General features: G+C 35.6%; 2 protein-coding genes across 2 annotated transcripts; both read right to left on the bottom strand.

The window, feature by feature from the left end:
- Positions 1–6,614: 6,614 nt before the first annotated feature.
- LOC306849986 (4-galactosyl-N-acetylglucosaminide 3-alpha-L-fucosyltransferase 9-like) lies at positions 6,615–7,697 on the bottom strand (the record flags this gene model as incomplete). The annotated part of the gene is made up of 1 exon (XM_079385390.1): positions 6,615–7,697. The coding sequence occupies exon 1, from the start codon at positions 7,692–7,694 to the stop codon at positions 6,615–6,617; it is 1,080 nt and encodes a 359-aa protein (XP_079241516.1). The 5' UTR covers positions 7,695–7,697.
- A 5,059-nt stretch (positions 7,698–12,756) lies between these two features.
- Positions 12,757–16,551, bottom strand: LOC306850088 (glycoprotein endo-alpha-1,2-mannosidase-like). Its single transcript, XM_079385528.1, has 6 exons — positions 16,422–16,551; positions 15,294–15,903; positions 15,103–15,212; positions 14,828–14,904; positions 13,118–14,104; positions 12,757–13,059 (listed from the first exon to the last, which is right to left on the bottom strand). The coding sequence occupies exons 2-5, from the start codon at positions 15,784–15,786 to the stop codon at positions 13,468–13,470; spliced, it is 1,317 nt and encodes a 438-aa protein (XP_079241654.1). The 5' UTR covers positions 15,787–15,903; positions 16,422–16,551; the 3' UTR covers positions 12,757–13,059; positions 13,118–13,467.
- Positions 16,552–19,299: the final 2,748 nt, after the last annotated feature.

Genomic DNA, 19,299 nt, shown 5'->3' with positions numbered 1-19,299 from the left:
GCTGTGCTTCAAAGGAGACATTGGACGCCCATTTTCCACAAGTTGGTATGATTCTTTAGGGTCTTCTCGAAATGGTCTCAGTGGTCATGAAAAACAACACCCTTTTTACCTTGTCAAAAACAGCTCTGTTCACAGCAACGTGTTTCGCAGCATATCTCTCTACATGCTAATGAGCTCTGCTCACCCCACCCCTCTGTTCTGTGGAAGAGCAAACGCGATTTAAACTTACTTCTTCTGGAGGTGCAGCTGAACAATGGGTACTGCTCCATCCTTGTCACGGTGCACACAGCAGGGATGAATGAAGAACATGCAGATGAGGATGTAACTCAAAATAATAGTCTTTAATGAAATCCAAACAAGGCAAGGCAGGGCAAGGTAGACACAGACAGGAACACAGGGGATTAACGAGTAGACCAGACGAAATCTAACCGAACAGACAGGACTTAAATACAAGGGATAATCATAGATAATTGGACAAACAAAGCTAGACAAGAATTAACTAATAATCACACTAAACAAGGACAGGAAACAAACCAAATATGGACACAAGAGGAGGGAACACATGACAGAGGACTGACATAACTCCCCCCTCTCGGAAGGCGCGTCCCGCGCCGTAACAGCCCCCCCCCCCCTCCAAAAAAATAAAAAATTCCATAGAGCAGCTAGGGGGTATCAGGAGCCCTCCGGGGCTAGACAGACATTACAGGACATGACAGGACAGTCCACACAGGGCTAAACACACAGGAACAGGACAGTCCACAGGAACAGGAAGCCCTCCTGGGCTAGCTTGGAAGCTGAGGCTTCTTCTGGGCATGACAAGGAGTCAGGGGCTCTCACAGGGTCCCTCAGCAACCGCTTCCACTTCCGCGACAAGAAGGCACACAATCAGAGGACCCGCCTGCCCCAGACGAGTCTCCATGGACTTGGCAAGACAAGACTAGATTAAAACTGTTCCTGTGGGCACAACAAGACTTAAAAACAGCACTCCTGGCCGTGACGTGTGGACTGGATCCACGGGAACTTGGGCTTGAGTCAGCGGCGGCCGGCAGGCTTGAGTCACATGCGCTCCAGGTGGGCTTGCCACAGGCATGCTAGTGAGAGCCGCGGACGGCGTCATCGATCTCCCGCGAACGGCGGGCTTGGGTGAGCTTGTGCTCTGCATTTAACCCACCCAAGTGCACACACACAGCAGTGAACACACACCCGGAGCAGTTGGCAGCCATATTGCTGCGGCACCTGGGTAGCAGATGGGGGTTTGGTTCTCCTTTGGTTCACCTCAGTCATGGTATTGAAGGTGGAAGAGTTATTCACTCCAAAATCAAAATAGCTTGATAATTGAGACTGTTTAGGTTTTTGGAGGATTAGAAAAAGGGCTTTTTATCATTTTAAAATGTTTTATCATTGTAGGGTGGTTGTGTCCACACACTGCCAAGACACATTTATATGCAAATGAAGATATTTGGCATCCAATGTCTCCTTTAAAATTTAAATATTATAATCTTAAGTCAAGTGATGAAGGATTTCGAGTAATCAGTTTTGAGAACTACTGTAAGGTTAACCCTGTCTGCTTTACATGTTTGAAAGTGATTAACAGTTGAAAACATTAGGAATTTAGAAAAGTAATCAAAAAGTAATCAGTTACATTACTTTAATAAAGTAATTGAAAAGTTACACTACTTATTACATTTTAAGTAGGGTAACTTGTAATCTGTCACCTATTACATTTCCAAAGTTACCTTCCCAACACTGCGGGTGATTTACTGACAACACACAAATTAAAGAACGCAGCCGCAACATCTCATTTACATATCAACCAATGTACCAAGCGCAGTGCAAATTAGCATAGTCACAAATAAGCAGAGCCGATGCTCATCAGGTGTGGGTGGTCTACTTACGACACACACGCAAAATAGTTTAACACATATTTTTTTGGGGGGACGTTAAATAATGGCACAAATACCAGTAATTTGATGAGTGCAAACATTAGTAAATCATTTTGCGTGATTCATTTTAATACTCTCCTCTCATAAATTTGACGTCTGAAAGGAAAACTCCTACAAATAAATATATAATTATGTCAGGCCCCAAAATAACTCTGTCCAGTTCTAATTCTTCACTGTGCATCTTTAGTAAATCCTGACCGAACTATTTTAATGCCAAAAGACATTTGTGCTGACGCAAGCTGTTAGTAAATCTGGCCCTTATTGTTTGCATCACATAACCAGCCACATATGTATGGCTTTTCAAAGACAGTAAACTTGCTCGGTAGCCCACCTGGTACGAGTTCAGTGAAACATGACAAACAGCTCATAGAATAAAGCTAAAATGGCATGGTTGCTTTAGAAAATGTGTTTAACTCGCTTTTTTCTTTTATAGTTACATTTTTAATTTTGAGTTGCACTGATTTCAGAGCCAGAGAATAACTTAAATTTTGGCTATGTGGCTTTAGATGACTTTGTAGACATTGTTATACAAGTCTTTTAGGGTATTTTATGTATGTATGTATAATACTGTATGTCTTAATCGCAATGAAACATTTGGGTTTATGTAATGGCAAATATATAGTTTTGGAAAAATTTAACAATTAATTTAACAATGTATGGTTGAGTAAATAATTTTAGTTGAATTATTCCTACTTTTTTCCCACACTTAAAGTCAAGATGCGAAGCAAAATGTTCTGTGAATGTATTTTTATTTTCAGCTCTTTATTTTACTAACAGACATCTACAGTAAATTATTTGGCAAATAACAATGTTTTGGCAATTAACGTTGCAATGAACAATTCTTTACACCCTCAGGTTCCTCAGCACAATAGGAATGTGGGTCATTTCGCATTCGAGTCCATAATGCATAGAGGAGATATCATACTCCATGCCGGCGTCAATGCGACCAGCCTACATGTGTGAGTCAGCAGGGGCTCTGAGTCAGACACCACTAACACACTCATAATGCAAAGGCTGTTTTAAAGGGTACCAAGAGCTCACAGCCAACATTTGTGCGCAGGAGATAAAGATACAGAGGTGAAGAGAGAGAGAGCGAGACCACAAATCAATACAAGTCAGTAATCATGGTCAGTAAGTAAATAAGCAATCTCTGATTCACTTAGTACAGCAAGATGAAACCATAAACAGTTCATTCTTTTTTTCACAGTTCACATTTTTAGTCACAATACATCTTTGTTCTGTCATCAGTTCAGTAAATCACACTTGAGAATGAGAGAAGCTTTTAGGTTTTAAAGTTTTCCAGTTCAACAGTGTTCAGAAGTCTAGTTCCTAATCCCAAAAAGATGCGGATGTTCATTGTGGAAACCGCTTTAGGGACAGAAAATGGCCTCTCCATAACACTGCCATCTTTGTCTTCAGCAGGAGACTTTTCTTCCTCGGTGCAAAGGCTCAGAAAGGGCTTATTTTGTGCATGTGTACAATGCATAAAGAGAATTCACGGCAAACCGATTATCTTCAACAAACACTGATCTGAGACGTGTAGTGGAGCTTGGGTTACTACACGTCATCTCGATTTTCATCAGAGTTCATATAAAAAAGTCTGTCTGTTTGTGCACATTTGAGTAATATACAGATGGACATTGTTAAAATAGCACGCTTTTTCAAACCTGATGGTCACTCATGAATACAAAAGTTAAAAACCCAGGCATAAATTATTTAACCACTGATGATGGTGTTACTGTTCATACAGTATGCTCAATTTGACAGACACTGCAACACAACAACAACAATAACTCACAATCATGTGTGCTTCAGACATAAAAACAAACACATGTGATTCATGACTTGTGAGTGCCTGGGCCTGGAAATGATCGATATTTCTTATAAACAAAATGTTTACCAAAAATATAAATTAAAGTGTGCTTTTTCATATTAGCAGAGCAAAAATCAATGTCTTAATTGATTTTGTCTTGGTTTCCAGTAAAAATATGTAAACATCCTTAAAAAAAGCTATTTTTTCTTGAGGTCAGAGCTGGGTAGATTACTTACAAATTGTAGTCCGTTACTGATTACAAGTTACATGAGAAATATTGTAGTTAGTAACATAATCTGGATTAGACATATTATGTAAATTAGTCTGACTACTTTTTGTATTACTTTTAGATTGCTTTTGATCTAACTTGTTTATCACATAGATTTAAATGGGATTATTGTGTACCATACTGATATAAAGAGAAACACAACAAAAAACAAAGAGAAAGAAAATAAATTCCATTCTTTGTTATCAACATCATGAAATGCATTAAACATTACATTACAGTGAATAATGTGTGATCATGTAATCCATAAAAATTTAATCTGATTACGATCATTTAAATATATATATATATATATATATAATCTAATTACACATACATCATTTTTGGAATCTGATTGTGCAATCCAGATTACATGTAATCAGTTACTACCCAGCACTGCTTGAGGTACAACATTGTTTATGATAATAAGACTTGTTTCACTGAAAATATAATAGTTTTTTAATCTACCAAGCGCATTCCATTAGCTCAAACAGTAGTGCATGCTGCTTGCAATGACAAAGCCAGGGGTTCAAGTCCCAGGATAAAATGTATACCTTAAATTCATGTAAAATACAGCAATATAAATAAATGCATTTTTTTTGTTACCCATTGGCTTGGGTTTTATTTTTGATTTATGCTTAAAACTATATCATTTTTAAAAAAGAAAGACATTTTTTTTTTGTCATACACAATTTCTTCTCAAGTCAAAATATCTTGTTCTAAGGATGTTTAGATTTTGGACTACTGGAAACAAGACAAAACAGCATTCAAGTAGGTTTTTTGTTGTTGTTGTTTTTGTTTTTTGCAGTGACAGTATCAATAGCTCAGTCTGTGATCCACAGCTCAAAATGATCTCATTGATCAGTAATAGAGTTCTTCACCCTCATCTAATATTAGACTGACTACATGTATGTAAGCACATCTAAAACAGTCCTTCACCATGAAATGAAAGCCGATCTGAGAAATGGGATGATGTGAATCCCAGAGATATCAGATCAGAAGCATCATATTTGAGGAAGAAAACTTTGGCAGCAAACAAATCTTCTAAGCTTGCATCTGGAAAAGCGAGTCATTATGATTCTCACATTATAATTTCATTCATCTCATACATCTGAGCGCGTCTAAACATTTGGCAACATTTGGAAAAAAGTCTTCTGCATGCCTGTGAATATGGCACCACCCACACATGACTGTATGTATATTAGCCTCCTGCTCTCGATTCAACACTTCACTGTTAAACAAAAGTGACACTTAAATATTTCAAAGACAGAACTTCACAGTACACATTGATACTTCACAGTATCACATATCCAAGCCATGTAAGCTACTTAACAGTGATATTATCAGCAGTTATTCAGTACAATAAAACATTATCAGCAATGACGCACTTCTGGCATGTTTGTTTTTCAGTAGCAAATGCAGGTTGGTCACTAAGGTGTCCATTATGGCATGGTAAAATATGAATGCGCAAAACAACATCCAAAACCATGGAAATAAAAGGCAGGTTGTCTCAATACATACACATTACATTACATGGATATTTTGCACAACATAAGTTCTGTAAACACTGCATAGATGACTCTAGCACTAACATTTACACAATAACCAATGATATAAATAAAGCATAAAAATCTTCAGAAAGTGCTCGGTTCTCATTAAATATACAGATTTCCTGTATAATGTGTTGTATGAAAACAGCAAAACTGATTTTTAAAGCAATATTTCACTCAAAAATTAACATTTTGTAATTTAGTCACCCTCATATCATTTTAAATCTGTATGATATACTTTCTTCTGTAGAACTGGATGAAGACTTTTATTACTTTCATGTGTAATTTTGGACCCCATTGACTTTCATTGTATTGGCAAAAACTATGGAAGCCCGTTTTCACTTCAGAATTAAAAAAAAAAAACTCACAATTTCACAATTCTAAGTTTATATCTCACAATTTTCTGAGTTTACATCTCGGTTGTTGTTTTTTCCTGCCATAGAATGAAAAATAAAGGTAAATGCGACATCTCGCAATTCTGTCTTTTTTTTTTTTTTTTTTTTTTGCATTTACAAGATTATATCTTACAGTTCTGACTTTTCTTCTCTGAACTTTGAGATAAAAAGTTGCATTGAACTTTTTATTCCATGGCAGAAACATAACAAAACACATAAAACACTCTTCAAAGTATCTCCTTCCATGTTAACTCGAAAATGCATGATTTGCATCCAAAATATCACTTACAAAATATCTTCTTTTGTGTGTTCCACAGATCATATGGGGTTGGAATGACAAGAAGGTGCGTAAATGATGACAAAACTTTCATTTTTGGGTGAACTGTCCCTTTAAATTAATTTGTGCATTTTGGTCAAAATCAGCTTTCCAAATAAATACATACTTATTAAACTCTAAATTGCATCATTTGCATCCAGATTAATAAATGCGTGAAACCGAACACGAAATAAATGTACATCTACTTTGGGACATTTTACAAAAATAAAAGTCTGTAAGTCCTCACAACAGACCCTCATTGGAATTAAGTTATATGAAGCTCTTATTGTCAAGCCATTTTCATTAATCTGGTCCAGTGGTTCAGTTGTGAATTAACCCCAATACCATTTGTCAAGATTGTTAATTGTTTTGTACTCATTGTGCCTTCTGATGTAATCACAAGCCAGACATGTGTGCTCGGCCCAGAAGTACGCCTTTTTCACCTTAAAGTGTTTACGCCAGTCAAAGTACTTCAGGTAAAGCTCCTCGTTTTTGTCAAGGAACAGGAGATAATCAGCAAGCTCCTTCGGAGACGGGAAGTCATCAACGTGGATGAAAGCATTTCCCTGCACAAAGTTCTGATAGTTCTCCCTTGGTGGTCCGAGCACAACGGGTACGGTGCCAACGGAAAGCGGGTTGTACAATTTCTCAGTGATATAGTCTTTGTGAATCGAGTTCTCGAATGCCAAATAGAATTTACAGCTTGCAATTGTAGGGAAATAATCCTGGTCGGAAATGTACTCACCAAATGCTTGTCCGTATGCATGAACCTCGATGTGCTTGTAGAGTTCATTGTAGTATTTCACTCTGACGTGATCTGGGTTCCAATTGCTGACGATCCAACAAATCAGCTTGTTCTTGCTTGGCGGCACAAAGTCCTCCTCTCCTTGGGCTGCGACAATCGATCCATAAGGCACTTCTATATCAGCATCCTGCCGATAGTTTAGAGTTAAATTAAACAAGTTTTCAGTTCCAGGTAACTGAGATGAATGCGAAGGTGATTCGAAGTTCATCCAAATCCATCTCTGCAACGTGGGCCGATACGCCGGTGGCATGTTGGACAGGTCGCTGGTGATGTCCCTGTGATGTATGACCACAGCGTCGGATTTGTTGTAAAGGTTTCGGTCGGCGGTGATGAAGCAGCCATCGATGCTGAACAAAGAGCTGCAGACGTTCAGGTCGTAGGTTTCGCCGAAAGGCCAAAGCCAGACCAGGATAGTGGTCTGGTTCTGCTCACTTCGGGTGGAAAGGAGGCTCTTCGCTCGGGCTGTGGATGTTTCTGACTCAACTGGGCCTGACAACCAGCTCGTAGATGGTTTGATGTACATTAAAAACAAAGTCACAAAGCATCCTAATAAAAAGATACCAAGCAGGAGGGGTCGTAGGATTCTGTAAGTTGGTGCAGATGGCATACTCTGGCCTTTACAGGAAATAGATAAAGATTGAAAGGCAAAAAAAAAAAGGTTATGGGTCATGAAATAGCTGCTTATTAGGTAGTAGAGCTATAGGCCTATTTAATTTTTGACAGGAATGAAAACGATTGTACTGTAGTTTAACAACATACCGACTGTTCAGTTGATGAAATGTCTTTAAAAAAGACTTTCAGTAGGCAAAATCTCTATAAACCAGTTTTGAAAGTTACATGATCAGTTTAAAGTAATTTCTTTAAGATTCTGAAGTCTTTAAGTTTTGATGAAATGCATTGCACCATCTAAAGCTAAATGATGATATGCTGGGTCCACAATTAACAGACGGTTCTTTGACCTAAAATGACCTGCTGTGCAGTGTTTCAGTTGGACAGGGTATAGACCTATTTCTGTAAATAAATTGTTACTGTGCATGGGTGTGCCTACAGTACACTGCCAACACAGGTGAATGACAACACAAAATATAGCTTACTTCTGTATGTACATAACTATGCAGGAAATATTCATATTAATATATTGCATTAAAATTCAACGTCTTACACCATGCATCATTTTGCTCAGAACAACAGTATAAATGCTTGGAAATATGCAATAGCCAGCATTATTTAACTGAAAAATGTAAGCATGTCTTTATATTATATTATATTATATTATATTATATTATATTATATTATATTATAAAACTGGCATTTTACTTGCAAATCAGTTAGCATAGGAATGAACTGTTGTGTGTATCTCTATTAATTTTACAGACATTGAAGCTGGTAATCTTAACTGCTTTCAACACATGCTCTTTACAAAAAGAAAAAGAAATGTGCAGTAAATTACTGTGCTAATAGCAAATCTAACAAATTACAGTTACATAATGAGAGTTAATGACTGTACAAGATGAATTAAGTTGTTTGCGCTGACCTAAAAAAAGCATAAATCTCTGTTCAGATTTCAGAATGAGCGCTTTGACATTTGCAATACATATGTTGAGGTGTCTCATCCATCAGCTGATTATATGTATGCTACTGTAATGAAGATAAACATAAAATCCTAGACTTTATAATAGAGAAGCATTTACATGTCTAGGACGTTTGACTGTACAAGGACACTTCAGATATTAAAATGCTGGCTGGTTTACACATTGAAGTCATGTGATTTATTAAGACAGTAGAATGTGTGTGTGTGTGTGTGTGTTTGTTTTTGTGTGTGTGTGTGTGTGTGTGTGTGTGTGTGCGCGTGTAACTAATCACAAGCACAGAGAAATCCAACATAAATGTAATCTAAATCATCCTAAAAATTCACCTGACAGATTTGCTGATATCCAGAAGGTAAAATGATTGTATGTTCCAGGTTCTTCTTTTTTATTGGCAGAAGAATGTCAGTCTTAAAATAATAGGTCTTCTCATGCAGGAAAAAATACAGAAAATAGATTAGATCACTGTACAATCAATATCAGCTCAAGCATTTTAAGGATTAAAGCTGCAGACTGACTATAAAACTGAGTATCAAATAACACTTTGGGTAGGGTGGAAACAAACATTTTAGACTGGGGAACTAAATGAGGAAGTTTAATATTTTGTTAATAACTCCATATTATTTTATGACTGTTCAGGATATAAGAGGAGATAAGCTTCCCTCAGTGTTTCTGGTAGTCCTAGGTCTGTTGTAGGATTGTCTCCTCAAAAATAATTCTGGATCATAACCAAGAACATTCAGACAATCAGTTTTACACATGGGAACACTGCCATCTTCAGGATGTCACCAGATAATAGAACCAAAAGGCCTATTTACACCAAAAATTAGCTGTTTTAGGATCTAAAAGCATAATCTTTTTTCTTTTCTTGAATCTATTTTTCTTTGTTCATTGAAAATTATGTCATTATTTCCATTTTCCTACATTCCTATACTTATAAGGGTTTTTCTTAAAACTGCATTCCAAACTGTTCATTCCATGCAAATTCTTCAAAAGCAGACCAATGACTTCAAGGGGCTATTAAAAACCATTAGTATCAAAATGCACCGAATAAACATTCAATTGACTTATTCAATAAACTTCAATGGACTGAATAAAGAGCTCAATTAACTGTACAATTTCACAGGGACATCTGCCAATAAAAAATAATCACAGCTTCCACTTAATAACATCCTGTTCTGTTTAACTGCATATGCTTATCTGACACATATAAGCAAATTAACAATTGAACAAATCAGTGAGTCACATATCTTTCACATTCATTATCTTTCACAGTAATACTTCACAATAAGGTTCCATTTGTTAGATAAACTAACAATGAAAAATACTTCTACTTAATAACATCAAAAGTCGTATCTGTTAATAATGTCAGGGAATTGAGCTTTAATGAACTAACAATAGGTGTAATTTTAACAAGGATTAATAGATACTACAACAAATGCATTGCTCATGGTTAGTTCATGTATTATCAAATGTGTCCTTATTGTGAAGTGTTACCACTTTTACATGTGCAGGTATGCGGAGTAAAACGTAGGAAGCAATCAACGTGACAATAAAAATGATGTTTTCTATATATAATGAAATGATTTGTGATTATGCATGCGTTACACTACAACACTGATGGTATTAATAGCACATTTGCTATTAATACACATGTAAGAGCTGTTTAAAAGGTTTATCAGTGCATTTGAGACTCAATCATCTATATGAACGCAAAGCTCTGTAAAAGCGCGGGACACTGATGAGGCTTCTGGGAAATAGATTATACACCTGTTAAAGCAAACATCGCCCACATCCAGTACATAATTGAATATGATAGTTGCTAATGCATGATATATTTCTCAAACTTTGGGCTGTTTAAAGGTCCTGATGGGGAGGGTCTCTTAATTAGCAAAGTGTCTGGAATTTCATATCTTGTTTCTTAACTGCTTATTTTTGGCCAGCAATACACACATGATGCATGATTTTATTAAAGTAAACAAAGGTTGATGAATGTTGCATGCTTGTGTCTCACTGGGAGTCTTTGAAAAGAGAGTCTTTTTGTTTTAAATGTATTGTGATGTATTTGGGACACAGAGTTGCATGCTGGTAGTTGGCTTCGGTGTTCACGTCTAATAAATAGAAGATGTGGATGAAGGACGTGAAGATGAAAAGAAGAAGCATTTGTGTTGTTTATTTAGCAGGCTTTACGAATTCGTGTCTGTGCCATCGGTGACATGCTGGTATTTTATTTAAATAACACGCATCTAAAATCGTTCAGAAAAATATAAATGAGCGTGATACCGTGCAAGGTGATGTGCTTTCGCCAGTGATGCTGAAGGTCATCTTAAAACAGACTGTCACACGAAATATGGCTATTCCTTAAATATGACACGCTCCCTCTCTCTAGCATCTCGACTGCTTTGTCTATTTTAAGCAAAACCGCATCGTATCCAAAAAGGACGCATTAAGCATCCCACGATAACGATCGTCCCTGCGCTCATGCCATGTTTAATTATTATAACTCCAAAATCCCCCAAGAGATGAATGAAAAAATTATAGTGCGCGCAGTGCGTGATATTTAAAGCCTGAACTCGTGTCATACAATATATGCAAAGCATACAGGTAACCTTCATATCAGTAAATCGTTTGTCTCACCTGTCCATCAGCAAACATCCTCGAGGGAAAGCCACATCATGCGCTTCTTTTATTTACGTCCCACACACCTCGCATTATCGGAATGGTGCTGAAAAATCTCCGATGATGGCAATATTCGGAGAGGATGCACCTGAACCCATAGCCTTCGCGTCAGTGCATCACTGCATGTTGCGATGTGTCCGCAATGATGACAGACTAAAATCAGCGCTTGCAAGTCAAAACATGTAACATCCTATGGGTCAGAAACGGAGAACGCGAGCAAGTGCGTCGATGGAAAGGACGCCATGTAACGCAGTGTGATGTGATGTAGAATAATGTCCCCCTCCCCACATGCGCTCGGATACCTTTCCAGTGTCCGTGCTGTTCATATGCATGGATGCAAATATAGATTTAGAGTATGTGTGTGCAGTTAATACATGCAAATGCAAGAATGCAAAGAAATGCATGGAGTGGGAAATGAAACATAACAGTGGCGTTAGACTGGATTATGATTTTACTCATGGATTATTCCTTTGTTCATCATTGCTGTTTGAATTCAGCCTATTACAGACAGTTGTGTATTATTTATAAATAAATGCATGGTATGTATGGGAAAAAAACCTGGTTCAAATAACAAATATGAATTTCCCTCAAAATCTGTTTAATACAATAATTCAGACATTCAAAGATTTGTAGTAAATAAGCAATTGCATGATCAATTATTTGAGAAAATGATTACCACAGGCAATTTGTTTATTTAAAGCGTTCCGGTCAGAATATCTTTGAATGCAATTTGTTGAGTTTAATAAGTCAGGATTTCATATAGGAGTAAAAAGGCATGAAAGTAAAGAAAATGCCTAGTTCCTTCATGAAACTCTAGATGGCGCAGACTGATGGGTCTTAACATAACTGATGATATTCACAGTAGGCACAAGCTGATTGGTTCTTGTTGCATATATACGCAGCCAATGAGCTTGCTGCTTTACTTTTAAATGCCTGGTTAGCATTCACTTGAGCATTTCCCAGCAGGCTTTTTAAAGTTCTTCTGAAACGCTCCACCTTCCCCAGCTCCGCCTGTATAGATCTGCTACAAGTTATTCTATTTGTGCAGCAGCAGTATGTCTTCAATACTCACAGCACCGTATCGCCATATGCATTGGCAGCAGCAAGTTTCTGTACTTGCTTGCAGAAGCAGCAATAATCTACAACGACAGAAATAACCAACAGCAGCAGCAGCCTAGCAGATCTGTTCAACCAAAACCAAATTGTCATGACCATGCTAAAATCTTCAGAAAGTTGTCATGATAGAAATGTCAACAATTCAAAAACAACAAAATAAACTGTGGCCAAATTTTATATTCCTTGTTGCTGTTTGAATTCATTGCATTCCACGGAAAATGTTAAACATACAGATAAAATATTATATATGCATATATGTTGAATTAAAATGCAGAACACAATGTTTTTAATTTAAATCATTTATTGTTAATTTAATAACTTCTATTAATATAATAAATAATCAAGTCAATTATTTAATCAATTAATTGTGATGCCAGAGCAACCATAGGCAATTATGTAGGTCAAACTTTATATTAGGTGTCTTTAATGTTATGCACTTAATTAAAATTTAAAGGATGTGACGCGGTGTGTTATTGTATTGTTCTGAGAAAGACAGTTTATGAATATCATATGTGAATACTGAAAGACCTTTCATCAAACTGTAGTTTAAAATGCATTTTTGCCAAAAATGTTGTATCTTTTTAAATCCATCTAAATTAACAATAACTTAACAATAACTAAATTATTATAATAATAATATAATAATAACTAAATTAATAAAAATTAACAATATTTGTAATTATTTTTGAGATTTACTAGCGATTTCTGAGTAAAAGACTGTTTCTACATCATTTTTTTCAGTGTAGTTAAAAACACCTAGTATAAAGTAAAACCGTTTTATTTACAGCTTCAAGGCAGAATATTTCTGATTGCAGTTTAGCATTAATATTTGATGAGCCTAATCAGTCAAGTTGTCATATACAGTGGTAAAAGGCATGCAAGTAAAACAAAATGCACACAACTCAAACAGAACAAAATAAAACAAATCATGGTCCTTGTAAGCACTACGTAGGGCAGTATTGCTTTTTCAGGATTAACAATAAAGTAATTCACTTTTCTTTACTCCAGCCATTTTATCTGCTCCTCACTGAATTTTCTAGCCCATTTTTGTGTTATCTCTAAATAAACTGTAGGGTTATGAGGAAGGTAGTCAAGATACACAGTTTTACCCCATGTCTTTGGGATGGCCTTTTCGATTTGGGTTCCTTCATGCCATTCATTGAATGAAGTTATAGAGATGATCTGTGGCCTTGCATCCACAGCCGCATTAAAAGAGGTCTCATAATACTTGCCATTAATGCGGTTCCTTGTATTCTGGGAGTTCCAGGGTCTAATGCTAGTGTCAATATAACCTGGCCCTACACTTGGAACAAATACCAAGTCATTATAGTCACAGAAGGTTTTAATGGATCTCCAGTTGTGATGTGAGGAGCCATAAGTAAAGCCGTTGGTCGCAAAGTACGTGTAGAGTCCATCAAATCCAGCAGTCTGTATGTCCTTCTTATGCCTTTCTTCCACAAGAAGAGCAATGAAGATGCCATTATATGGTGTGTTCCTGATTGTTGATATACCATTTGGCTTTAGCAGTTGTGCCCAAACATCTGGAGTTTGCAAGTAGGAGTCATATACATAATACAGTGGAAGAAACTGGCCAGTGCTTGTTTTGTATCTATAAAAAGCAGGATGGTTTCCATATCTGTAAAATACAATTGACAATAAGTGCTATTAAACACATATCTATTCCACTGAACTAGAGAACAATTAATGTGAATGGGTGCAGTCAGAAAACATAGTAGAACATCAATTAACATTCTGTGAAGTGGAAAGATTCATGTTTGTAATAAACAAACATTATTATTTGTAAGAAATTACATTTTTAACATCAACTCGTTGCTTCTGGCTAAAATACGAGTCCTCTATCTATAGAGAAATCTGCACACAACATGCACCGTTAACAAGTAAAAACAGTTGATTTTGATGAGAGGACAATAGGGGATGCACGTTTTCATTGGAGAATCAATTTGTTTATGGACTCATATTTTAGCCTCAAGTGATGGTTAATGGATTTGTTTCTTACAAACATGCAAACAAACATGGATTATTGTGATGTTTTCATCAGCTGTTTGGACTCTCATTCTGATGGCACCCATTCACCCAGGGTGTGCATGTCATGTATTGCTAAACCTGTTCTTATGAAGAAACAAATGCATCCACATTTTGGATTGCCTGGGGCCACATTGTCAGCAAATTTTAATTTTGGGGTGAAATATTCCTTTAATATTAACCTAGATTTATAAATGTTGTAAAAGTATTGTCATTGTTAGCTGAAACACAATACGTTTAACTAATGTTAAGAAACTGAAAGTGTTATCTGTGTAAGTATGAATGCCTAAAGATGAATGAAATGCATCGAACATACCTCTCCACAATATATTTAATATTTTCACGCATATTTGCATCATCTCGTCCTTTGTATGGTTCAATATGAAAAACAACCTGTCAGGGACAATAAAAAATGCATAAGACACAAAAGGAAATACTGAATTTCAAACCTCCATCTATATCTATAGTAGTCAACATTTGAAGTGGATCAAAAAATTTATCAAAGTTGTCCTAAGACAAGAACGCATTTTGGTTTGATGAAACTTTGATGAAAGGTTTTGATCCACTTCAAATGTTGATAGTGTATACCACCTTCAATTGATATTTGTCAGCTGCATCCAGAACCAAAGGCAGCAAATTATCAATTTCTCCTCCATTGTCGTCATTCATACTACGTGGATACCACGAAACAGCTAGAACACCTAAAATAAGCAAAAATATTCAGTGGATAGTGCAAGTGTAGTAAAGAAAAATAATATATATGTTTCAAAGAGGCTTCTTACCGACAGCAGCTGTTCGCAACTGTCGCATGTGTTCCTCTAAAACCCATGGATCTCCAGAGCTGTATGGACCTAGTGCAGGGTAGAAATTGGCCCCGATGTCATCAGGAGGCTGGTGTCGTCCTGATGGATAACCTGAGGCCACTTTGGAGTCCCAGTGTGGTAAGAGTGGATGATCCCAGTGAACATATTTTCCATTAAACTGTGGGTTCCCATACCACACATAGTAGAAAGCGTGCACGTTGTAATTTGGCTCAGGAAAATCTTGCATTTTCTTCTCCATTCTATCAGCTTTCTCTGCTGGTACAGGTTTAGCGGATATAACAACGTTGTTATGTTGTTCCATTTGTCTTGAGGGTGGAATAAGTCTTAATGCAAACTGACTGCCAAAATTATTATCCTCAGGGCTCAGAGATTTTAGGATGACTGATATAATAAACAAGGCCAAGGCTAAAGCAATAAGTGCACAACATGATTTCCGCCTAAACCGTGCCATTACCCTGGAGGCTGGTTAAAGTCCATTCCACCAAAGATGTTCAGTCAATGGTGGAACAAATATGTTAACTGAAACCCTCAAGGTTCATTCTTCATCTTCAATCTTCTACTAGAACAGCTGTAAAAATACATAGCACACTTAAACAAGTAGATACATTTTTTGAGAGCTTTTTATATATTACTAGTTTTTATTTAGAAAAATAAAAAATGTCACAGTCAGAAGGTCATATAAAGGCACCTTGTACATTTAGTTGCACAACTTACTTTATACTAACCATTAACTTTCAGGCTATGCTGCTTTTTACACTCAGTACACATGCAGTAAGGTAAAAGGTCAATCTTAATTGTTTGTTTTTTAATGGTTATGGCTATGTATACATTCAATATAGCATTTAAACGTTTACCTATTAAATGCAACTTATTAAAATAATCAACACATTTTCCATAAAAAAATCAATACATTTTGTTATAAATAATTAATATTTTTAGAGCTAAAACGACAACCATTGAACACTTATCACAAAATCTCATGGAAAAGAGATAAATGGTACAGTTATTTAAAACTGGCACATGTGCAACTGAGACTGAAATTAAACAATAACATCATTGTATGATTATTGCATTTGAGCGTCATACCTCTGTTGACAGACATCAAGTGATACATCTTTTGTATGAAACCAGAATATATCTGATACTTTAATCTAACGCGGAAGTATCGGTGAGGAGTATTTTCTTCTGTCTTGTTTATTCGGCAATTGTAGATATGAACGAGTTTTACTGCGATCTACTGGACGGGAGGGGATTTTACAAATCCTACTATGACGAAGGCTGAACTCATGAATAATAATGAGGTAGCGTTCACGCTCCTCGGCGAAAGGCCAATCACGAATCCTGATTAATATTCATGAGCCAGGCATTCTCCATAGTAGCGTTCGTAGATCAGAGAGCTGTGAAAACCAACCCTCCCTGACAGCTGTCAGATAGTAATCCATCACCGCTTTCATTCATTGTCTGTTACAGTTTGCATAAGGTCAAATTTCATTTTTTTCACGTTTTCCTTGAGAGCAAAATAAATAAGCATGATATAAGTTCAATTGCAATTACATACAGAATAATATGGTACGGAAAATGCCTACAGCAATATTTTTTTTTTTACACCAGATTTTTCGTGTTTGTCATTTTTATTAATTAAAATTAACCTAATTTTAGGTATTATCGCATTTTCATTCGCAGCCATAAGGGGGCACTGTTTGCATTAAAATAAATGGGTTGGGAGGGAAGAGTCTGGAAGACTGCATGATATGTTTATGCAGTTTTTTGAATGCATTCTTGAAAATTTATATGTTCATATTGAGCATATAGAAAAGGACAGCCTTACTCGTGAATTTCCACAAGATGGCATCAATAACATGAAATAAAATAATATTTGGCTAATAAGTCAAATTAAAATGATGGAGTTTGGGATCTACACACCTCAAAAATAAAAGGAACAATAAGTTCTAGACAATCCCACTTTTAAATCTAGCTTACTGGAAGCAGTTTAGACTACATATATACACTCCACTGTCAACACTGTGCTGCTTTAGAACTGACAATCAATCCCTGGTGTTTGAAATTACTTCAGTGACTCAAACAAAGCTGGAAAGCAATCATTTCTAAAGTGCACCATGCACAGACTGTGACAGGTTGCACTGATGCTTTGTGAGGACGGATGCAAAGCTGAGGCATTTTTCGCATCTTAAGGTCTCCATTTTCTGTGATAAAGAGGACTTTGATGTCAGTGCCACTCTGTGCCTCTGAGAATCTGTCACAGTTATTTTTGAACCTAACAGTGAAATTATGGCTCGTTTGGATCGGAATCAAAGGAGAAGCAAGAGCCGTCTGCAACAACCTGATAATTCATATAATTGCTTGCCAGCTCCTTTGGGGTACAGTGAGATTAAGTGCTGTTGTGCTTACTCTGGCCTAGCTCTAATCTAAATATACAGACAACCTCTATAAAATTGGATCTGTTTTTATTGATGTATCCAGTTTTGATGTATGAATAACCTGAAGTGTGGTTGCAATGTCGCTTTCACAATTTTTGGTACCATATAGGCTACAGTTATACTGTTGCACTTTAATAAATATATATGTAAAATAAATAATATAAAAAATATTAATTAATTGTTTTTGGAACTTAAAAAGAAAAAAATAACAATAAAGTAATTTATTAATTAGTAAATTAATTAATTAAATTAATAATAATAATTAATAATAATAAAGGCTATTAGGTAGAACTGATTAGATACTCATTGTCACAGACTAAGCGCATGTGGTCCAACACATAATATTAATTTATTAATATTTAATTTATCATAATATTTTATTACATTTTTTATTCATATTTTAAAACATGAATAACTTACAACATAGGTTACTGCTACATTTTTAGTTGTTAATCAAATTAATGCAATTAAATTAATTAATTTACATTTAATTTAATAAAAATAATTACAAATGATGAGAAATCATTTAATAAACAATACAATTAAACTGATGATTTACTTGAATAACTTGCAAAAGGTTACTGCTACACTCTTGCTTTCTTGCAAAGGATGGAAAAGGGATTTAATAAATGACATAAATTTGAAGAAAATTAATATAATGAAATAAATTTATACATAATTAAAAACAAGGACAATTAATAAATTTAAATTAGATTGAATAATACAAATCATTATTTACATGAATACTTACAATACTGCTACATTTGTTCTTTCTTGCAAAAGGTGGGAAAGGGATTTAAATTAATGGCCAATTTTTATGACAGCTAAAAAAATATTTATTAAATTAATAATTAAAAATAACCTGCATAAATGCGTTAAACTTATAATACATAATTTAATAAACAATAGGTAACACTTTACAATAAGGTTCATTAGTTAGCAACATTAGTAAACATGAACTAAGAATGAGCAATACTTCTACAGCATTTATTAATCTTAATTAATGTTAATTTCAGCATTTACTACTGCATTATTAAAATCACAAGTTGTTTTTGTTAACATTAGTTAATGCACTGTGAACTAACATGAACAACTGTATTTTAATTAACTAACATTAACAAAGATTAATAAATAGTGTAATAAATGCATTGTTCATTGTGTTCATGTTAGTTAATACATTAACTAATGCTAACAAATGACACATTGTAAAGTGTTACCAAACAATTTAATTAACAATACAATTTTTTTTTTTTTTTTTTTTCTAGAGGGCTTAAGTCAATACGAGGTGTCAAAACCTCACTATCTATGAAATCATTACCACGCCAAATGCGTTATTCTCCTATTCGCTTATACACTTGATTAATTTACAGGTGTGAAGATGTTACTTCGCTTGATCGTTAGATTCACAAATTGTGAAACACATGTTTCGTGCTATCTTTTCCCTTTTTACTATGGGCGCATCGCCATGACGTCATCGCCCCAATGTCAACAATGTAGCAATTTAGAGGAGGCGCGTGCTGGAAATG

The sequence above is a fragment of the Barbus barbus genome, assembly GCF_936440315.1.
Source record: "Barbus barbus genome assembly, chromosome: 30".
Lineage (NCBI taxonomy): Eukaryota > Metazoa > Chordata > Actinopteri > Cypriniformes > Cyprinidae > Barbus > Barbus barbus.
The sequence above is the reverse complement of the archived record's forward strand: the minus strand, read 5'-3'. Positions and strand labels throughout refer to the sequence as shown.